This window comes from Agelaius tricolor, unplaced genomic scaffold (genome assembly GCF_023055355.1).
Source record: "Agelaius tricolor isolate 1412-34295 unplaced genomic scaffold, bAgeTri1.0.p SCAF_1, whole genome shotgun sequence".
Taxonomy (NCBI): Eukaryota; Metazoa; Chordata; class Aves; order Passeriformes; family Icteridae; genus Agelaius; species Agelaius tricolor.
In genome coordinates, this window is record NW_027269261.1 from 37460603 (window position 1) to 37485142 (window position 24540).

At 37.5% G+C, this 24540-nt stretch overlaps 1 protein-coding gene across 1 annotated transcript in view; it reads right to left on the minus strand.

Moving 5' to 3' along the window:
• PRKN (parkin RBR E3 ubiquitin protein ligase) overlaps positions 1 to 24540 on the minus strand; it is a 674995-nt gene that overhangs the window by 104506 nt on the left and 545949 nt on the right. Inside the window, exons 8-9 of the mRNA XM_071430404.1 lie at positions 16391 to 16452; positions 4808 to 4957 (exon numbers count right to left, since the gene is read on the minus strand). Of these exons, the coding sequence (XP_071286505.1) occupies positions 4808 to 4957; positions 16391 to 16452 (212 nt within the window). The remainder of the gene's footprint in view (positions 1 to 4807; positions 4958 to 16390; positions 16453 to 24540) is intronic.

Consider the following 24540-nt stretch of genomic DNA (forward strand, 5'->3'; position numbering starts at 1 on the left):
CATGACAATGCATTGCATTAAAACGGAACTTCGCAATAAAAGATTTTTTAACTTCCAGATGTGGAAACTGTTTTTTACTTCAAAAACTCTTGTGCACTTTCACATATATGCAACAGTATTTGCAAGCTGGTTCAGATTCCAGAGGAAGTATAGGTGCATTCACATAGCACTTCAACTGGTGTATAAAAGCCTAAATTAACTCTACTCCAGAAGTTTAGAAGGACATACACAACTAACAAAATCATCATTTGAATTATCAGAAGTGGATAAGAACTCGTTGCTTGGAATTTTTATAATTCAGATTTGTCTCCTCAAAACAAAAGAATTTCCCCAATTGTTTGGGGTTTGCCTACATGTGAATCGCTGGGTTTTACAAAGCCATTACTGAAGATGAAATGCGTCCGCTAGGACATGCATGAGTGCACGATGATGAATAACAAAACCCCCCAAATTTGCAAACAACAGGAATATGTATTGCACTTCTCATGTAACCATTTTAGTGTCCTCTATTCTATTAAGCTTACTGAAAAGGCAGACAATTATTAATCCTACAAATATGGTGCAATTGCTTTTGACATGTGCTTCCTTAGCCATGGAAGAAGAATGCAAGAAGAAATCAATGAGAAAAAATTGCTGGGTAGAGTGAAATTGCCTTAGGGATTTTGTTTTATGTAATACAACAGCCTAGGAATTCTATTTATAAGGAAGACATGGTATTTATATCTATTGTTTTTTTTCAGGGGCCTCTTATAGTCTGCAGCTATAAAATTTCACCTGTCCTAGATGGGAACACATCTCCTGATGTTCTTCAATGCACTATGTTTATGGAACTTACGTAAAAGAGATTAAATAACCCCAAATTTTGTGCTCCCTTTGCAAAACTATAAAATTTACTCTATCATTGCACATTTAATACACTCCATTTGAGTCCCCACTTGCAGATTGGAGTTTCACATTAAGGGATCTCAAAGAAGAACAATAAAAACATCAATTAGCACAGCTTATTCCTAAGATCTTCAAAATTGTCACCCAGACCTTGGTATAGTTTAGAGTGGTGTCAGGGCCTCAATGGACCTTCAAGAGTCCAGTCTCCTAGACAGGGATTATCAAACAACAGCCAATCTGTGGAAATACATTCTTCTTCATGCTTATGCTAGGAATGAATAAACGCAAGGGGAAAAGACCAGCAGAGGCTCTGTCTCCACTATCCTGTATCTCCCTTCTCACTCCATTTCAAGGGGTAGGTGAACTGATATTGCATGCTGCAAAACATTTACCATTGTTGCTGCACAACATACCATTGTGGAGCAAAATGTGGGACACAGTTACACATCAGTGAGTTATCTCACTGAAAGATATTGACAAGGAATGCTTTACAAGGCAACTGAGCTGGATGTGTAGAAACCAAGGCACACTTCTTAAGAAACAACTTGCATTGTCCCTTTCAAAGATCCATTCTAAGCTGTTTTTAACTCCAAGCTTCTTTAATGTGTAGTAACTAATATGCCAGTATAATGTAAAACAAGACAAAAATGTTTTATTCATAAAGCTTTTGTATGTCTTGTTTACCACAGCTTTTCCTCTACCTAGGCCAGCTGGTACAATATGTACTATCTACTATGTTTTGTTGTTGTTTTCTAGTATTAAATATGTCAGGATTTTATAGCTGAGCAATAGAAGTTAGTAACATAAGTCTGATGCATAGTAATGAAGGTAGAATAGTGTATAATGGTAATATCTTAGTAAATCAATTAATAAGTTTATGGTGAATAATAAAAAATATGAAAGATTAGACATCAGTAGAGTCAGTCAGTGGTACCACAATATGGCTTTAGGTGAGGACTATCCATAATCATTAAAAGGATATCTGCATGTTTCTATTCAGTCAAAATAAACCTTTTGTCTTGTTATTTTTTTTTCTCTGGAAGTCTGAATAGATAGCAGTGCCTGACTGCAGAGGGTTCATATGGGGATGCTTATATTTAAACCTCTTTCCTCATCTTTTTGGTACAGTTCTCTGTAGGCATTTACCAGACTGTTTCTAGGCCCTGCATGTTGCTGTTTCCAAATTTCCTGAGACAAAGCAAAATCCATCTTTTAACTTTACCAACGGCCCTTTTAGCAAATTATATGCACTCTCCTGGAGATTCACATTTACCTTTGATACCAATGGCAGTTCCTTTGCAAAAGAGATTCTATTTCTCATTCCATGTAACAAGTAAGAAACTGAGGAATCAAAAATGTCTGCATGCTAGCCTGGCTCAGTCACCTGTTCTTTTCTCATTATTCCTTCCGTTCTGGTCATAGTCCTTATATGTCTGGGACTGCCTCACATGGTTATCTCTCTGAATATTGGAATATTTATTTTGCTTCATTCCCTGGTGGCTAGCTTATTCTCTTTTTGGTTCCTTTACTTTTCTAAAATGGCTGCTGAAACCCCTTCTCATTCACTGTCTTGACTTTCTCTTGACCACCTGCCCTTCCTCTCTCCCCTGGGTAATTTCATCAGCAAATCAAAATCCTCAGCTACTTGACAGTTGTTAGCTACCCTAACATGCCAGTACAGACCTGAACAACCAAATTGTTCTGTTCAATAGGCATCTATTTCTCTGCAAGGGCTTTTGTGTGAATAATGGACAATGATGCTGAATACAACTGCTGCTGTAATCAGTATGAAATTAAACCAAAGACAGAGGTTCAAACACCCCAAAAGAGACTCTACATAACCAAAGTACAGCCTAAAGAACGATGTAGACATTCAAAAAGAATCTCCAGATTCACACTACTTTCCTCATTTCTTTGCTCACCAGCTTCAGCAAGGAATGTATTTCTAATCTAAGCTGTACAGGTTAAATAATGCAAGACATCTTTTGCAGTCCTTTTTTGGATGGGTAATAGGGACATTCTCATCTTGGGCCTTTCTTTGAGCTTGTAAACCACGGACACACCTATGAGGCAATACTGAGCTCTAAAATGGATCTTCCTGGGTTCCATAAAAATTAGTAGAAGGCCTTCAAACTGAAAAAGGTCAGGTTTTGACTGGGAGAAACCACCTCACAGTTTAAGAATAGAAAACACTGAACATGACTTCATAAAATAGAGTAAAAATAAATAGCTTTTCTAACTGTCTTGGTGTCCTTGCAGGTGGATCTTTACCTTCATCTGACTTTATTACCAGCATTTGACTTCAGTGCTAGGACCCTTACCACAGGAAGTCTGTGACAAATCCTCCTTGAGGTTACCATTTTTTAGGGTGAAAAGAAAGATTCAAAGGCATATATTTTCTCTCTGTTCCATTATGGATTCTGAGGAAGGACCTTAATGTTACCAAAATTTGGCTTCCAGACCAGCCTTCTGCTTCTCATTTCAGCCTAAGTGAATTGTACTCTGTAATGTTCAAGACATCACATAATTCAAAACAAAGGGTGAGGTTACACTCAAGGCTGTAGATCTGATCACTACCAAGCACAGCACAGAGTCCTTAGAAGGAAACAGAGCAGTTTGCTAAACCAGGCAATATATCAATCCTTTACGCTACGTAAACTTTATTTACGCAGCATTTGCAGATTCAGAATGATGATAAATGAAGCTGCAAAGTACAGTGTGATTTTCACCACTTCCAAGCAGAGACCTGAATAAAAATTATATGTGATTTTATCTTTTTTAATCAATCCCTAATAGTTAATCCAGAGGCATTCCCTTTTGTTTATGCAGTCATGTTTCTTATTACTTTCCCAGATTCTGCTTTATTTTATAGCCCCATGTCTGCTCAGTGAATTTGGGCAGCACTCTGTTTTACATGCACCACTGCATGGACAGATAGGAAGTCTTACCAAGGTCGACAGATGCTAACCTACTCAAAGAAGACAAGTTACTGCGACTTCCTAGTTCACCAAACTATTATTCTTCCACGGTATCAGTTTGGGCAATATCAAAACAGCAATAAAAAGTGCATTTTCCACAAGAAAAAAGGCAGAAAGAGTACCTTAGTATTTTACAAATATATATATTTTATCTTCTCTCGTAGTGTTTGTGGAATTCTGCTGTAATGCCAACTATGGAAAGACTCACATAGTGCAAACACCAGTTAGTCACTCTGACTGAACATTTAATAGGTTCTTTTATATATAGATTTATCTCTATGTGCATCTATTTCCCCCAAAGCTTAATTCTTGTCAAGTACTTGCTTTTTCTACTGCCAAAAATGTCGATGGCCCATATGATGTGATTTCTTAGCAAAAGTATTTCCAAGCTTCATTTGATTTTGCTTTCCACAAATCCACCATTAATTGTTCATTCCCCTTGCTTAAAACAAACATGAGTAAACAAATAAATTTCTATATTTCTTTCCATCATGTATTTTAACATGCACAAGAAATATCGCTATGATGTCACAAACAGCCTATTCTATCTCTCCTTTTTCTGTAAAAAAAATTTATATGATATTGAACGGTTTGCTTAAGATCCTGTTCATTTCTGCTGAGTTCTAGGAGAAGAAAGTCAGAGTGCATTTGGATTTTCATTTGCACAGTTCAATTTCTTACTGTAACTATTCAGCAACTTCTTAAACCAAATAAAGCAAAGAATTATGGAATGGACAGATTCTCCACGATGAAGTCATCATTCCTAAGCCATTGCACTATACTTAAATTGTTTGGTGAGCTGCATTATCCCACTCTGGTGGGAAGGGCAATTCAGAGCCAATGAAAAGATAAAAAAGCCAACCACATCTCCCCCTTTGTCTTAGCGTTCATTGTACAGTATCAGTTATTTCCCACACCACTAGGAGGAAAATGTAGGTTCTTACCCCACAGCCTATTCCATTGCCTGGCTCACACCGGATTCTCCTCAGGCCTGGCTCGGGAAGCAGACCTGCCCCACAGCCGGGGGTGGGACACAGCACTCCTCCCATCTGCAGCACACACTCCTCAGCCCCGTAGCGCTGGTACCGGTTGTACTGCAACACAACACAACACATTGGTCATAAAGTCCTGGCAGCACACAAAGAAAACACCCAAACCTTTGAGTTTGTCTCTATTCCACGTAATCCAGTCAATTGTCCTAATGTCTCACATACTAAGTTCAGGTTATTTGTCAAAAGTCTAAAACTTTGCAGTGTTATTAAATGCGGTGTCACTCTGCTCCAACTCGCATCATGTGCATCATTTTCTGGCTCACAGCCATTTGCACCACCAGAAGACTGTGTGGGATATTAAAATCGAGAAAACAGCAGACTATTTCTGTAAGTAACATCAAATGCACTTACATTACTATAAAAAATTATTGTAAACATAATAAAAATAGTCCAACAGAGAAATGATAAATGCTGTATACAGATTGAAGAGAACACACAAAAAAAACCCCTTTAGGGATCTATAGCTAGAAGTAGTGTAATGTTTTAGACCTTAAGGGCTGTAAAAATTTTCCTAGACAACTGTATTTTAAAAGCAAGCTGAACATTAAACTGATCAGCATAATAACTCTCTTATATGCATTCATTTCAATACTAGGTGTATTTTTTCCTGTGTCTCCCATGAAATTTTCTTCAGTTTTTTTCACTTTTCATTTAATTCCATCCTGATAGCCTAAAAGGCCATGGAAATACCTTAATTTTAATGATGGAGACACTGACACACAGCAGTATTAAGTAACATGCTCAGTGTATTTTCATTGACAAAAAAGCCTGCTCTAAAGTGACTGATATCACTGCAATAACTTTCCCATGTCTAATTTACCCTGCTTTCAGCCAGAGATAAGCTGAGCTAGTACAAATCATGCTGTGCACATGTAAATCACATCCACTCTAGGGTTCTGTGTTGGTGCAGTTCCACACCAGTGGCTGTATAACCACTGTGAACCAGGCTTCAGATTCAACTATAAATCTGCTCTACTGTGGAGGAAAATAAATGAAAGCATTTGGTCCTAACAACCCCAAAGAAAACAGGCAAATCCAAAAGGCCAAAGAGGAAGGGAGTAGGTATGAATTTTCCCCGTGAGTAGACTTTATGGTGTGCTAAAAAAACAAAACAGAACTTTATGTTACAGCACTCACAACATTTAGTGCTTCATAAGATTTTATCCCATAACGGCTCATGAAAATCCTGTTCCCTTTTTTGGGAGAATAGCAAACTAAAAATTCTTTCTCCAATCCACACCCCTCTCCAAAGAAATCTTTTGAGGAAAATGGAAGCTTTAGGACCAACACCTCATACACACAGAATACAAAAAAGAATTTTAAATTACAAAGAAGGCTCTACATCTTTTGGGTACATTTCAGAAGACTCCTCTGTGAATGCTGTCACAACATGTCTTGTTAAACTGCTTCTTAAAATAATATTAGAGCTCTTAAAAGACTATAACATGTAGACACAAAAGTTTGCATCACAGAAAAAAAATCAACTCAAACTTAAATTATCCAACTTTGTTAATTAATGAAAACTCCAAATAACCTCTGAAAAGAAAAGCAAAATCTAAAAGGACAATAAGACTTCAAAATATCTTTCAGTGTGTTGAATGACAGCCAGAAATTCCTATAGAATACTTAAGAATCTTGAATTTGGAAAATAATAGTATTTTGAGAAGTGTGCAAGACATGTCTGCAGTCTCCTTGCATGCGGGGGCTCAAGAAGTCAACTGATGTTTTCCTGTGTTATTATTATGCTTGAACCCAGACTAATGCCATAAATATTTAATGTTGGATGCTCTCAATTTTCAGAAAAGTTTGTGATCCTTCCACTATATGTGTTGAGTGCTCTGAGTCATTTGGCTGGCCTTTATAGAAATATAGGTAACCATAGCTCCAAAACTCTCTAGCAGCCTAATTTTTCTTCAGGGCACAGACTGGACCTGAAGGTGAGGATGGTGATTGTCTTACCCTATTAAGAGGGAACTTTGTGCTGCATGTGGGATTGTTAACAGCTTCTCATTAAGAAGGCAAACACCAGTGACACTGTAGCTGAGGTTCTGTCAGCATTTACATTAAAAATTCTGAGCTGGAAAAAAAAGAACATACTTTCCAGCCATTAACTTAGCCTAAAAGGGCATGAAGAGATTCCTCACATTTTCTTTTCTTTTCTTTTTTTTTTTTTAATTTATTTTGTTAGGGAAAGATACAGAATGTAAATGTCCAGTTTACCTACTGGCAAGGTGGACAGCAACATCGTTTTCTGTCCAACAAATGTAACATTTTATACTGGTTCAGCACAGGACTCATTCCAAATCAGTATGGCACCCTCTCCAGTGATTTTCATACTATAACAGCCAAAAAAATGATCCAGAAAAGATGCTGCTAAATTAATTTGCATATCTTGATATCTAGTTACCAGCCTGTTTTCTACCTTCAAAGTCCAGATACATTTATGTCATTTTCCAATTTCTTTTTCCTTGTGTCCTGCTCAATTAAAACCCAGCAACCAACTGAAACACAAAGTAGCAGAACATATACATGTTTGTTGCCACAGCAAAATCTACACAACATATGTGGATTTATATTCTTTATTCAGTGATGTGAAACAAAATTATTCACTTTACATAAAGGGTGCATTTATAAAAAACTTGTACAGGACCAGAACTATTATAATGAATTATTAATTAACTATTTGCATATCTATTAAAGACATTTTTTCCTATACACCACAGCCATACATATCATACTGGACTCATGTAACCAACCAATATAATCCATTATTCAAGTCAGTTTTCAGGAGCCCTTAAATGTCTTTGGAGCCCATGATGTGTTTTGGTCATATATCTGGAAGAGATACTTAAGGATATTACAGCACACAACACCCACTGGTTTATTTCACCTCTTAACTGGAGACCTAATGTAGAATTCATTTAATTTGGTTTGACTTTCCATAGTGATGGTGCCTATAGTTGCACAGGTTGTGAAGACTTCTTTTATAATTAACAGGAGAGATGGGATGAAATTCATCTTTACTCCTTAGATCCGTATATCTGCATAAGAACTGAGACCTCAAGTGCCCTGTTTTTTTAAAAATAATGAGAGATCAGACAACTTCCTAGATAATGGCACCTGAAATTAGGTGACTCTTACAATAGCTGATTTAGTTCCAATAATTCTGATCCTAACTCACCTGCCCAAAGCTATTTTTAAAACCAAGGATTAGGTATCTAAATAGCTTAGACTGTGAACCACCTCACAGAATTTTAGCTCATCTAAAATTAAACATCTAGCCTAAACAAGGCTCCAAGTGAATGAGCAGAAATAAGATCTCAAGGAGGGCATTTATCCTGACTTAGATATGATGTCTAAGATAGGTAAGATCAATCACCCTAGGGAAGTGCTATGGTTGAAGCTGAGAAAACTAACTCAGGCTAGATATCTAACATGTAAAGAGCTGTCATTGAAAGATTTATCTAGCTCTTCTGTTCATTGAAAGTATTTCACAGAATCTATTACTCAATTTTTATCAGTGTGCCTCCTATTTAGAGATGCACTCATCATGTGTAAAGTTGTTCTGCATGCTACATGGAGGAAAGTATCTCCAATTATTTTTAGGAAAAACCTCCCACAAAGTATAATAGATGGGAAATTTGATGGAACTGGCATTCGTGGCACCTGATTTCATTCCTGGCAGCAGCACAGCCATCCTGTGGCTTTCATGTATGTTCATTTAATCTATGCTTCTCATCAGCTGCCCATTTGTAAAGAGGAAGAATGATACTTGCTGATTTCGATGTAGTGTTAAGAGGCAAAATCCATTAATAGTCATGAGGAAGTCAAATGCTATGGTAATGAGTGGCATAAAATTACACAGAAATCACCAGCCATCTACTGCTGCTAGAAAGCAGCTTCCAGACAAAGCATGTCAGGCATTTATGTGGTACTGTAATAAGGTCCTCAGAAATACAGGTTGGTAAATAGTTGCTGGATTCCCACAGAACTATATATTTCAATGCATATTTGGAAAAAAACCCCAAAGCTTCATAAATAGAATTTACTCTAGAAAATTGGTGCTAAGACAGTTACAGGTAGTTGTATAGCATTCTATATTTACAACTACCTTATGTAGAATAAGGTAGCTGTAAAGCATTCTGTTTGTCCTCTTAAGACTACATCCCTTTGTGAACCTTCCCCTCAAATTGTGAATTGTCCAAGTCAGCCCATATCCATGCTTTTCAAGGAATAAAATTTGGAGTGGAAAAAGTTCTACTTATAAGTTCTACTTATGGTATTTTGACCATAGAATGAAGTTCTTTATGCAACCTTTGTTAGTAAACATTTGTCAGGGCCCTTAGATTATAAATCACAGTATGACATAGACATGGAGGCTGGACAACTGTAACCATTTATTCCTTGCTCTCTACTTTCCAGGTTGGGATGGTTTCCCTTGAGTCTTAGAATGATACTGGGTTTTCAAGCAGTGGAAATTCAATAATTTGATGTTGTAAATCAAGGGTAATATAAATGAAATCTTTGGGTTGACACAGGAACAACAGGTTAATTATAGATTGCAGTCTTCTCAGTTACACTGAGATTCAGATACCAAAACAAAACAGAAGTGCACCTGAATGCACAAAACTCCTGCAAAACACACTTCATGAACACAGTGATTCCTGGCTGTGTCAATTAATTTACAAATTATGATTTAATATTATAGAATCATAGAATGGTTGGGTTGGAAGGAATCTTAAAGGTCATTTATTCCAATCCCCCTGCTACACCACGAATGCCCTGAGCTGTTTTAATTTTGCTTTTACACTTTGGCTATTGCTTTCTTTAGTTTCCTTCTCCCCCCCTCATCTAAAAGCATTTCCTCAGTAGCAGCCTTGCAGACAACTTTGGACAAAAGTGTAACAGTAGATGTAAAGCCCAAATCTCTGAAACGTAATTCAATTACTTGTTTCTTTAACTGCATGTAAGAGTCTCAGAGGAAAGCAAATCTACTTTCTGGAGTCAGATTGTTTTTACTGCTCCTATAAATCAAATAACCATCTGTGTGTTTCAAAATTAGATTGTGGAGGCTATTAGTCCATAGTGTAGACGAAGCACTTTATTTATATGTATTATGCACGTACAAAAACTCCAAGAATTAGTTCCATAATGTAATTAGGCAGCTTACAGTACGAAACCAGTAGTACTTCTTGGACTAGTAAAAATACTTACAAATGTGTCATCTAAAATACAGATTAAAAAGTGATGGATTGACATGGCTCTCCATGGAGCACCCCTAATTTATTTTTCCTGAGTTTTTGGGCTTCTCTGCTGGCCCCCGATCAAATTGAAAGAGCAAGTTCAGAGGATCAGCTCCTTGTTACCACAGGAGCACCCAAGGAGACAAGAAATAAAACCACCTCTAGAGGGCTGGAATTTGCCTGACTGGAGAGTCATGGAAAATTGGGTACAAACAGCTGTTTGAAGAAAATATTTAGGTAAGAAACCTCTAACTGAATCAGTGCACCACAATTCACATACAAAATTAAACTGGAGTAGAGATGGGGAGAAAAGAAGAACGATTGCAGCTAGTGGAATGATATGAAAGCAAGCACAATATGATACAATGAAGAAAGGGGAACGAGCACAGTGTACAGGTTAGCACTGTATTTACAAACTACTGGAAGTTTGTGATCTTCCAGCAGGTATTTGGGGGATCGGTGTGAATAGACTGGATGCCAGAGATAAACCTTCAGTTCCTTGTGACCCTTGTGGAGCTCAAATGCACACTCCTCTTCCTGTTAAAGGAACAGTCATTAAGGCTGTAACTGATGCAAGGAAATCTGTTCAGCTGATGCCCTTGCAAACTGTGGAACTGCATTTCAATGCAGTAGATACTGGCTCCCAATTCTCAGGTCACAAGAGTGAGCACATGCATATTTCACATGAAAGCAGATTAAAGCTATCCAAGGGATGGAAGAACTCCTACCTTCCACATGCACCTGAGATCCTGAACACTGGGGTTCAAATCTTCCCTCTGACTTAAATAAAAGCTGGGTGGAAGAGAAATTTAAATTCTATATAAAATGACACTTTTTTTTTTGTTTTGACAGAAAAAAATCCTTTAAATTAGTTTTGACTAATTACCTTCTATTTTCTTTCTCTTCATTCTTTATTTCAGCTGCTGAACCAAAAATAAATGACTTTCACTTGCCTACTATACAGTAAGTTCAAAAAGTGTAAGAATGTAGAGATATTCACCTTATGACAAGAACTTAAAGGCTAAAGTTATTATGATCAAGAAGAGACAAAACTGAGGAATTTTCATGAATCCCATGATTACCTCTGAGTTAGGGAAGAAGGTGGTTAGGAGACAGTCCAGGCAGGTATAGCATAGGAAGAAAAGAGAGGCATATCACTAGACATATGAAGGTGCAAGATTATAAAGTTTGCTGTGAAGTTCCAGCTATTAAAAAAAAGGTGGTGTAAAGAGGATCAAGAGTTAAAGGCAGTAGCTCAGTCTTAGAGAGCAAGTGATGAGACTGTGGTAGTGACAAATTCAAAAGGTGAGCCAAATGAGATGGAGAGAAAAGAGATATTAGATGGAAAAATGGCAGAAACTGAGAGATGTGTGTAGGTATCACTTGCATGGAATAGTAGCTGAAGCCAGGGGACTGTGTGGGAAGCAGCAGAGATGTAAGAACTACACTTGTAAAGATAAAGGTTTTGGAATGCTAACAAACCATCTTTGGCTTAGTAATTATGAATGGGAGAAATCATCCACTAAAAATTTATTTTGTTCTTTAACTGATTAGAATTACTGAGATGCAGCTTATATTTCTTGCAAGTGTAGTTATCAAAAAATCTTAACCCAGAAATACTTCAGAAGCACTTTGTTGATCATAGTTGACACTTTCCTGTACTAAATTCAGCTGATTAATTAGAATTGTCATATGGCATTACTTTTGCCTGAATGGGTAAATATGTATCAATTACTTTAAGACTGACTTTACATGAATATTCAGTAGCATGCATTTGAAAAAAAATTCTTCTGGCAAGTATTGCAATTAAAAAAAAAATCAACCTTGTCACACCCACGCATCGTATATAAAATCCTTCCAGACCTCAACTAATGTTAAATGATCTCTAACCATGCTGTGTTTGTTTCATACTTGATTTCTGTATTTCCTAAAGTTACAGCTCACTGTGAAAACTAGCACAAGCCCACATCATCTTTGAGGAGCATGGGGACATTCATCTGCAGATTTTCAAAACAGGGTATTCTAGGGTATTCCTTTGCATAAGTTTTCCCTAATTGACAAGGCAATGTGGGAAAAAAACCCCAACCCCCCAAAAACCAAACCAAAATCCCTCAGAAAACCCCAACCAACCAAACAATCCCCTCCCCCCAAAATGGTCCTGGTTCAGGCTTGCTCAGATTCCAGGGATATAAACACTCACAACAGCTCTAAAAAAAGTGAGCAGTGATATGAGTTTCAGTAGCAGCTGATAGCAGAGATCTGTTAAAATTGATCGTTCCCCTGTCAAAATATCAAGGAACTGGCCAATACATTCTGCAAAGTTGTCAGAGCAGATGATGTAACAGAGAAGCACAGCTATACATTACTCAGCAGCTTCCCTTCCTGCCACTAGAAGTCATCTGCTTCATCTGTGCTGTGACCTGTTGGGGGCACTCAGGTATAGCAGCAGATTGCTTGCTCTCCTGTTATTTGTTTTCCCTTCCAGCCTTCAGATGTAGCTGCTATTTTATTCATGAATCACAATATTCCATTTAAACAATTAAACAAGGTTTTTTTTTTTATCACTTTGGGGACAAGAGGGAAGTTTCTCATAGAGTCATAAGGGAGACTCCATAACAGTTCCCTGCAAGTCATCTTGCAATGCTGGGATATTGTGGTGTTTATGCTTGGAGTGTTTTCTCTGCTGCTTCTGGCACTGGCTTGTAGAGTTACCTGCCTTCCACTGTATTTGAACAGAGCTCATATTTGGTGCATTTTTAGCATATATTTGTAAGCAGCTTGTACTATCACCAGTTGTAGAAACATTTACTTGCAGAGACAGCCAGCCTGACAGGGCAAATGGCTACTGCAGGAGACTTTCTTATATTGTGCTATTTTTCAACAGCTCCCCACTTACAAAATCTTTCAATCTGATCCTGGCTATATCTCAATAGTTAAGAAAGGGAGGAGTTAGCCAGGAGATTAGGCTGCACCCATTAAGCTAGGGGAAATAGATGGATTATGAAAACTGAGAGCAAATTGCAAGAGAAAGCTCAGCAGAGCTTTGGGCAATTAGAAGCTTCAGGCTTCACTCTTCATCTGGGACTCCATGTGCAGGAGACTTTTTTGTCTTGTACAGACCTTAGTGGACTGGGAGAGTTTGTGACAAGGGGGTTCAAAAGAAACCAGACAAAGCTGCTTCTGGAGACTCTTCCTGGATCAGACTCTCTGGCACCATCTCAAAGAGTCAAGTATCAAGTAGGACAGCAATCTGTAGCTACATTTGTGTTGTATTTTCAGCCAATTACTCTGGAAGCTGGTTTTATGTGATAGGTTAGGTAATCCACAATGCATATTATGTACCAGGGAAGCTTGTACTCTTCAATTTCAGCATGCAGACTACGATTGCATCTTTCCATAAAGTACAAAGCTGATTCCCTCTTTAAAAACTATCTTATTGCCAGTGGCTAAACCTTAAAAGATGAACTTTCCACCTAGAATAAATTTCCCATAATGTACGTTCCTAACAGAATAGAAGACATGGAAATTTTACATGTCCAGGAGACTACCAAGCTTGATTATTTGAACAGGAGCCTTATTATTATACAAGTCCTTTAAGAATATATTAATCATCAACTCTTCACACTTCTATTTCTCAGCATTAGTTTTTCATTAATGCTTACATTTATTTAAAGATATTTCAGATAGTCGGGCAGACACATGTTTTCAAGAGGTTTGATCCTGAAAGCTACTCAAAACCTTTCTTTCCTAATGACATCAACAAATGTTAGATTGGTATTTACATTTATAGGAGCATTTATATGGTCAGTTTATTTATATTTTTATTTACAGGAAGCAAATGCTCAATGAAGAAAAGAGGGACACCAGGGTTTTTTTTGCTTAAACTCTGAGAAATAGGAGAAATGCAACATAGGAAACATGCTGGTGCTGGTGGAGTGGTGGAATGGAAAGAGGCTGGGAATATTTTGTCTTCCACTACTGAGAAGTATAATAGGATCTAAAGTCTGCAAGTGATTTGTAAACAAAGAATAGATGCTTTTCTAGGCAATATACTGCAGTTTAAACAAGAATTAATCCAAAAAAGTCATGTAATGTGTATTCTAAAGTAGATCAGTACAGATTATCACAATAGTCCATTCTGCTTTTATAATCTGGCCTTAAATACATAAGCACTTTAAAAATAAATCAAGATTGGGTATGAAGCAGGAACATGTCCCTATTTTTATTTGGCTATTGATTGGAATGGAAGGAAATATATAACGGTTTATAATACCGAAATTGCAAAGAGTCTGAATAAAAAAGTCTTATAACTTACTATTAATTTTTTCTATCTAGTAGGCATAACAGAAAAATAAACATTGTAGATATTTTAAAAAGCAAATATCTAACTCAATAAATATATGAAATAAATAGATAGTCACATGAATAAGAACTTTGCCTGTAATTCCTTCCTATCTTCACTTAGATCTATTTTAATTTTTTTTTCTTTTGGTTTTGCACCAATTTATTTCCTGACTATCAAAGTGTGTGCTAACTTCAAACAAAAGCTACTGTGGTCTTCAGTAGACTCATGATAACAATGCTTTTGTATGACAGAATATATTTGCAACAATCCTTATAAATGTACGGGCTAATGGAATAATTCAAGCCTCATGACAATGATCACTATTTGCAAAGAAAGTCCATCAGTTAAATATTGCCCTGTCAGTGATCATTAGTCAAGCTAAGGTCCACAGCTCCATTCTAGGGCTTTTCCAGGGGAGCTGTCAGATCTGTCTGATTCAGTCCTCTCTCTCACACTTGCAGCCTTTTGGTTTAGCTGTTCCTTACTTTTCCTTCAAATTTCTCCTTTTGTCCAACTCTTCCTAGACTGCTTAGCTTCACCTCTTCACACAGCTTAAGTGCAGATCTTCCTTTATTTACCAGTCTCTTCAGCAAGCTTCTGTATTTGGTCATTCCCTTCCAGCCCTTGGTCTTTGTCAGACCCTTATCATTCTGGAGCCTTGTCAGGCTCCTTGTCAGACCGTTATCATTCTGGTTTCTACTCCCAACCCCTTCAATGAAACAACCCCATCTCTTCATTCTACCCAAGCTTCATCTCACTCTCCCCTCCTTTCGTCAGGTAGCTCTAATCAGTCTCTTGAGCCCATCAATCCTGGTTCTAACTTCTTTTATTTCCTCTTCCTAAGTCCTCAATCTCACCACATTCCTGCTTCCAGTATCTTTTGCTAAGGAAAAGCTGAGCTCCTGAGAAACAAGACTTGTGACTCTCTATAAAAGCTGAAGTGAGGGGCTGGTGGAGGAAAACTGGAAGTCCAGAAATTGTAACAGCAGCCACAATTGTAATAAAAAAAGGGAGAATGACAGAGAAAGGAGAAGCAACAGAGTGTTCTTGTCAATACAATCTAATTTAAAAATGATGAAACAAGACTTTGAATTAACACCTCAGGAGTTGCTCCTACCTTTGTCACAGTGCTCATACACCCCTGTGCAAGTCCCTTGGTGTCAAGTTCATTAAAAGATGTGGATAGTGTCATGTACAACACACTAATGCTGGGCTTTCAGCCCCTGGGTCCCTAGCACCTGCCGCTCTGTGTCATGCACTCAGGCTTTGTAAGCACTACCTTAGGAGGGATACTTCAGAGAAAATGACAACTTGAATTTCAGAAGAATTGAGCGTATGAAAATTCAACTTGTCTCTCAAAATTTAAGGCCATTTCTCAATACCTCTGTATGTTCATTTCATTATTGGCAAAATAATATCAGACCTTCTTGTGAGTGTTGCAAAGAATACTTCATTTATGCTTTCTTAAGATCCCTCTACAGAAATAGTTTTCTGAGTGCAAAGCAGAGCTATAATTATGAGAAACACTCTTTGAAAAGAGAAAAAAGGACACACAAAGGGATGGATATACCATGAGTAGCTGTAAGTAGCAGTCCTGTAGTCAGATTGTTTGTCTGTCTGCTGCTTTAGAGAGTTTGTTTACTGCTGTAGTCAAAAGCTGAAAAACTGTGGCAGGTAGCAGATGTACCAATTAATAACCTGTCAAGGCTGATGGATAGAATGAAAAAAACCCCAACTCTCACATATAACTCCTGTGTGGTTTTCCCCCACATTTCAGGTCTTTTGGGGTCATGAGATACACTCTGTTTCCCCGGAGAGAGATGAAACTGTCTCATTAGTGTCTATCTTTCATGACATTAAGATGCTGCCTTTGAGATGCTAACTCACCTGTTCTTCTCCTAGAATCCTGAAGTGATGAAGTTCTTTAATCAAGGAATCTGGACAGCCAGCTGTTGGAAAGAAACAAAAATAGGTGTTTTAGAGCTTCCTGTCAGTGCAGTTTCAGCATAAGACACATAGATGCAGAGATGATAGAATATACAGATTACCTTAGATAAAGAAGATTAGAAAGATTAGCCATGGCTCTGCAGGCACCAGAATACTGAAAACCATCTATCAAATAATCCCTCCACATTTCTGAGCATGCTACCAAGAACACTTAGAAAGGTTATATTCCAAATATTTTAGCCCTTTCCCCAAAGGACTACAAACAAAAGCAAGATGAAAAGGGCAGCACTGTCTGCCAGATACCGCCAACCCTTTGTATAAGCCAAAAAAGCCTGTTAAAAGAGGATCTCACATCAAAACATTGGAGCTGCCCAAAGCTGAATTCTGATTCACACAACAGGTTTGGACTTATCTCTAAGAATAATACATGCTTTCCCTGATTCCCTGAAGGATTTAATAGGCCTCACAGATCACTTAATTTTGGCTGTCACAAGTACAACCCATTTCACATATATATGGCTGTTTCCCCCTGGTGTTAACACACAAACCCAGAACACAGGCAGAGGAGTGATTTACCAGAATTTTGCAATGAGGCTGATTTTCAATCACTACAAACTTTCATATCTGAACCAGACAGTAAGAAAGAATATGTCTTGCTAGCTGCCATGCACTTAGTCACCTGCTCAGACTGTGGCTCCCTTCCTGGCAATGAAGTCCAAGGCTGCTGTACACTACTTTTGTAAATGACTTTTGTGCACTACCAGACTAATTCCTGACAAGGGATGAAAAAGCAGACTGTGAGAGCTATCTGGGCTTTACTCTTTTTACCATAAATTGGAGCATCTCTTTGTGAACAGAGAAAATTCCTTAAAAGTAATTAAGAGCACAATTCCTCTCAGAAAATGGGAGAAACCATGGTCTTTATCAACCTGGTTTTCTGCTGAAGCTACTACAAATAGTTACCTTTCACTCTTAATGACTGCCATTAAAAGAATACAAATGAATTTGGACATAACTATCAGGAAGTCTCCACCAGCACCATGGTTTTACTCAAGGCCAATGAGACATGGCCTACCCTCACACTTTCTGTTGGCATAGCTGTCTTAAGGATGCAGAAGGAAAAGACTACATTCGAAAGCAACACAACTAAAAAGGCAAAAAATGAACAATAGACATGTTCTAACAATAACAAGAACAAAAGACATTGTCATACTCAAAAAATTAGCAATTACACTAGTAAAAGTCTTGTATTCACATAATTTTTCCACTTAGGGAACTGATTTAAATGTTACTCAAGTCAACCTTTTACTGGTAAATGTTTTATCTTCATTCCAGGGAGGGATAGGTGAAAAAGGCACCATCTACACAACTTTATCAGCAAACCCTTACAAAGGTAAGACAAGGTTTGAAGTTGGCCCAGGTTTAAGCATACAGTAAGAATTGCCTATTAATGAATTGTCTCTTACTAAATATTAGTATTTATTCCCATTTAATGAAACCTATGATATTCTTACAAGCTTCTTTTCACCCACCTCTTCCTCATGCACAAGGGTATTCTCATATTTGAACATGTGTTTTAGCTCTAAGTGATCATTTCTTAATCAGATTTTATTCTCCTCAAATGCTAGAACCACAACCTGTGTATTACTTTTAAACTTCTTTTCTCATTTTCTCCATGCTGTTTATTCTTTCTCTTTCTCAATGCACTTAATTGTCCTTGGTACTCCTACCACATAATCACTGCTATGCAGCACTTTCTAGTATTTTCACTGGGATCTACATCTCCATCCAACTCTGTCTCACTAACTCCTTGACCTGAGTTGTAGTCCAGAACTGTTGTCTTCTCTGTGCTTCAAATCAAAACTTGTATAAAACATGGCTCCTCTCTCTTAGCCTCAAGTTCTCACATAATTAGCAATATATTTTCTTACACATGATTTTCCCTGAAAATATCTGCATTGATTGCCTACTGCCATAGGAATTTCTAAGTGTAGAGGATAATTATGATTTCATGTAATGCTGCCTGTTAATCTTTGACAGATGTTAGCTTTAGAACATCAACTAAACTGCATTCTGCCTTTTGGAGTCCTTACAGATTCTGCTTCAATCAAGTATTTCTTTCTTCCCTCCTATCCTTTCCAATTTATTATTCACTAAACTCCTTAAAATTAGAAGGTTTCCTTTTCCTTTCCTAGCAAGAACTTTTTCTCTTGATTCTCCTTGAAAGAAAGATGGGGACAAACTATTTAGCACGGTCTATGGTAAAAGTACATGGGGCAATGGTTTTAAATTGCAGAAGGATTGATTTAGATTAGATATAAGAAATAAGTGTTTTTGTGGTGAAACTCTGGAATGGGTTGTCCCATTCCAGGTAAGGCTGGCCAGGGCTCTGAAAAACCTGACCTAGTTGAAGGTGTTGCTGCTTATCGTAGGGGGGCTGGAGTAGATAATATTTAAATGTCCCTTCCAACTCAAACTGTTCTATCATTCTATGAAAAACATGCATGCTTAGGTGTTACTAGTCATCCACTGCTGCATCTTCTTCCAAATGCAATATTTTGTATAGTCTGTTTTTCAGAGACTTGCCCAACCTAGTTTTAAATCTTTTCATAGTTCAGATTTTCACTGGATCTTCCTTAGCTGATTATACAACAGATCCTGACGTTACTAGCAAAGAGAGAGAGCTTAAAACCTATGTCACTGTTGGCATGATTCTTTCCAGCAATGAGTTCAGAAATGTCAAATGCATACAATATTGAATTACACTGACACATCTTAAAAGTCTGTTGTCTGTAAGAAGTCGTCTCAGATTGTCACAGTTCAGAAGCAATATTTCAGGAAAAAAAGAAGAAATCTTCCTTTTTTTTTTTTTCTTTTTAAATATTTCTGGGCATATTTTCAATGTTTCTTGTTTCTATTTTTAATTTCTTCTTTTCTGTAAGTGGACCTTTGTAAAACATGTTTTAACACTGTAACCTCTTTTTACCAAATATCTCTGAGTTTTGAAAAAGTCTTAGATTATGTTAAATTCCTGCACTGTGACTAGAGACAAAGGTTATGGCAAATAACCATCCCACAAATAAAACATAAAGAGACTTAAAAAAATCCCTCCCTGCTCAAAATGATTAATAACTAGTTTTTATCTCAGACACAAATTCCTCCATATACCCACCAACATATTAGTGTACATGAAAACACACATGGAACCCTGATAATTACTGGTAGTTAAGCACAGCACCTGATGGCTTCACTGGCAAACTGTACACACCAAACATTTACAGAAAAGTGCATTTTCTAGGTCTTTGATGTAAAACTAGCACATGTCAAATGACGTAAATAAACTGTGCCTTACAGATTTCTGCTATTTTCTATAGAATGCATTGAGGATTAGTTTTTATGCCCTCTGTCCTACAGAACCTGTTAATGGTCTCAACAATTACCAAAATTTTTTACTTCCCTTTTCCCAATTATTACTTGAAAAGTACAAGCCTTCATGAAATTTCCACAGACATAATCCAAACAACACGAATATTAAAAAAAAAAAATCAAAAATTATTACACCTAGGAGTGTTGAAAGGAAACAGTGCAAAAGCATGGACAACTGGATTCAATCACAAGCCAAAACTCAGGTTTGAGGACACCTGCAGACTGATAAAATGGCAGCTAAATGGCTTATCTGTTGCCTCTTTCAGCTCACAGTCAAACCTACGTGTTTCCTATGTTCTCAGCTGCAGTGACTGTTACAGGTTCTTGCTAACTATGAAGGTAGAGCAAGATATAAGAAATATAAAACTGATGCACATATTTAATACTTTTATACCACTTTTAACTCTGTCATAGTTCCATGACCTTAGAGCAATCAGATACATAAAACTAATTTGATGTTTTAGGAATGAGCCTAAGTCTAAGCAGGAAAATAATGAAGGGATGATGCCCACTTCAAAGGACCAGCAGCTTTATAAAGTCACAAGTAATTTCTTTGTCTCTATTGAAAGTTTTATTACTTAAATTTCAGCATTTTATTTGCTTCAACACATTCCATCATGCAACAGTTTACTCGTTTGAATAATTTTGTTGTTACTTGATTCCCATATTGCTTTATAATTTAACTCCAAATGCTGTACTTAGGAATGAAAGGTGCATTTAAAGATACAGAAATGTGTAACTGTAAACTTGCAATTTACATTGTGGTATTTTCTTCATAAACATATTTTTAATCTGTTCATATAAGTACTATCTCCAAAAGAAGAATAAAGAAGCAAGATCTAGGAGAAATGGATTGATGTCTCCTATCATCATAAATACCCTGATTTCAATTGGTCTGAACACACACTTTCAACTACACTTGTAATTAAACTATGATTCTAACTACTACCAATTTAATTACCCAAATCTTCACATATTTTTTCTCAGACAGAATTAGCTTCTGCTTTTTATTTTTTTTCTTTAAATTATCCCTCTGTATGACTTATGTTCTTCGGAGAGAAGGCAAAGGAAAAATTAAAGCAAGCCTTTAACGTTGCATAAAATAACAAAATGGAAGCAAAATATGACAGCTGCTACAAATGGAGCCACCTGAGAAGTAACGTGAGTGTCGATGCCCTCCTGTCCCAGCTGGGACCCCATGTCAGCCCTGCCTCACCCATCTGTGGCTGGGCTGCTGTCCAGCTGATGGCCCCACAGCCCTGCCCTGCCCAGCCAGGGGCACTCCTGCAGCTCAGGAGTGCCCAGACCCCTCCATCCCCAGGGAGGTGCCCAGTGCCTGCAGCAGGGCTGTCCCATCGCTCCTCTCTGCCAGTGCCTGGATGGAGGCGCCCTGGCTGAATCACTCAGGGGATCAAAGAAATTCACAAAATGCCCTCACTGACCACACTTACAACCAAATGTATTTCCACTGCAGGGCTGTGTGCTACGTCTTCTGCCATAGGTTTGCAGCACTATTTCATGCTTTGCATTTTGGATTTCATCTTTCCCCAAGCGGTATAGTTGTGTGAGATTCATTTCAATGCATTTAAGCATCAAAATGTTGGCTATATGAGTCTAATATATTCCTTGCATGCTTCCTTTACAGTTGATAGAAGGAATACATGCTTTCACAAGGTAATTCCCACCGCCCAAGAAAGGCACACAAAAAAAATCCCCTTATTTCCATTAAGTGAGGAGTTTAAGATGACTTGGCAAGATTTATACAAGCAACTTTTAGACTTTTTAAGTCAGAATATTTGAATTTCAGTCAACAGTTGCAATTCCAATAATTTCTACACATGCTTAACACTGGAACATGTAAATTGTAAATTTCCCCCTCACATTTAGCTCCATGCAAGCTAAGCATTTACATTGCGAGCACAGTGCAACTTCCATTTCTCTCACTTAGAATTTATGTCTGCATCAACACTTGTTAATTCTGAAAAGTACATCCCATTTGTGGGCTCTGAACATAACCATGCACGAATATCTATCAGTGTCCTTCAAAGGATATCTTTTCACAGTGCTAGTTGCTAAACCAAGTTTGCCACTGGAAAACGTTTTAGATACTTGAGAATAACCACTTCATGCTTAGAAAATTAATGGATAATGTTGGCTTCTTTTTTTTCCTGACTTTAGTATAGGTAAAAAAAATGTTCTGTATCCAAAAACATAATTGTAAATATCTGGCAGTGCAGCACTGTAATAGCAGGACCTGCAATACAGCAAGAGTTATACATATAAAAGGAAGTGCAAGCGGGCCTGGGGTGCTTGCACAGGAAGGAAAGGTGGCTGGGGAATCCTGCAGCTCAGAGGTGCTTGTTACAGCAGTGTGCATCCAGAGCACAGCCAGCCTCAGCTACCGTGGGACAGTGACTGGGACTCGAGTGTGAGTACAAGTCACTCAGCCCAGCACAGACATCACTGCTGGGTGAGCAGCAATGGCAGGAAGAGCACAGCCCTGCACTGAGGATAACAGCAATGGGAGTGGAAACAGGGCAGTAGGAAAGCTGGCTCAGACTAGACTTTCACACAGAACTCAACATGTTTGGAGTCCTATAAATGGTGCCCATTAATTCATTATATCACTTTCCCAGTCTACCCCAAATTGTCCAACTAACCAGAATATTGCTGTGAACCCCACACCTTTCTGCTGCCTGCATCTCCTCCAGGGATAAGCAACCCTGTGCTGGTGACAGTGCAGCCTTCCTATGGGAACTGACCGTGATTTCAAAGTATGGAGTGACTTCTCTGTGCTTGTGTTAATTAAATGTTTAGATGTTACAGGTGACCTTTCCTCCCTTTTGATGTTATGTGAATGTGAACAAAGACAAAACTGAGAGCGTCTGGAATGCATAAATATTTTACTGAAAAGAGAAAAAGATATGAAGAATATCAAGTAGGTAATTTATAGAATATAAACATATAAGGCTATATTTGGAATACTGCTTTTGTATTGTGAAAAGGTGTTGAACTTTTTCTTTTTCTTGATCTATTTTCTCACAGATCCTACAGAAGTGATATACTTACTATAGCCATTTTCACTACTTTTCTTACAACACTCATGAGCAATACTTTGGTAAATAGTAAATTATTGAGATTTTTTTCCTTGCTGCCCACACAATTTCCTAGTGTAGACAAACTTAGAACTTCATTCATTTGTATATGTACACTTATATTTACATACCCCTTCCTTTGTATAAAAATATTTAATTTTTAAAAAAAGAAAGGTCATAAAACAGTCCTGTGAATAACTTGTCATCTCAAGTCCCACGCCTTACATCTGCAAGGCTGAAAAGGCAGAGGATTCACAGGGGCACACAGCTTCATCCGGAGCATCAATTATTACTAACCACCATTAATCATAAAATCACATGTCAGAGACTCAAAACCCTCTCATGAAATCCGTCAGCCGTATGTCTGAAAATTGGGGGACAACCTTTAGTACTCAAATTTCTTGTATTGGCCAGCTGGTGTAAAAAACTACCTATCCAGCAAAACCAAATAAAGTAAGCTAAAAAATTACATGGTATTCTTTACTTGTACTCATGCCATTTTAATAATCATCAGTGTGCAGATGTTGTTTTTCTGTACAATAATCTAGAATGAGTAGATACACAAATATATGCCCAAAACAAGACACATTAGAGTGCTTCAATATTATAGATTGGTTTGGGGGAAAAGAAATTTAAAAAGCTTATTTCAAAAGCAAGAAATATTGAATTCTGTCCTTTCAAAGTCAGTAGGAAAGATCAGCTCTGCACTTGGGCAATGCTGAACCAGAGAAGATGACAAGCAACGCTTGCATGTGGTTTCCGCACCCAGAGGTTTCTGACCCTGATAAGGTCATGGTGAAAATCTTCACATGGTGAAGATCTTTCCTCTAAGTCTTTAAAAATCTCTGTAAAATACAAATGGTGGAGCAGCTCTTCAGCTCAAGCAAATTATCACAGCAGCAATTAAGTGAATGGTGCTTACAGGTATCTGTACCAACAAACAAACTGACTGTGTACAGAAAATGTAATATTTTTTTAAAAAGACTGTGTGCCAGTAAAGGACATATTTAATTGTTACTTTTGCTAAGGTCAATATGCAAGAAGAAACCTATTCTCTTAGAAAAAATCAGAATTGAAATGTCATTTTCTCTTCATTAATGACATCATCAGCCAGTATCACGATAATTTGCTTTTTTTTTTTGATTGACTTCTCACAGCTGAAGCCAGGAAAAAGACCTACACAATATTCTGCTATCAAAAAAATACTGCTGGAGAAATTCATCAAGACAGTTTAATGAAAGCTGGACTGTCAGGACAATCACCTGTCCTGTTCTAACTACTCTCTATAGATGTTAGATGCTAGTTACCCAGCTGAATAGGTTACATCTTTGTGTGCTCATAAATTCAAAACCCTCCAAAGACACAGAGCGTATTTTTTACTCTCATGAAGTAGTTGTGAAAGAATTGTGCAAATGGACTGCATCAGAACTGGGAAAGGATCACATGACGTGATTGTAGCAAATTCTGCTGGTCTGGCTTTCTCCCATAGCACACAACTCTGGCTTTCACTGTGCTGTTACTCTTATTTTAATGATGCTTTAAAGCCAAATGACTAGAAGTAATGAACCA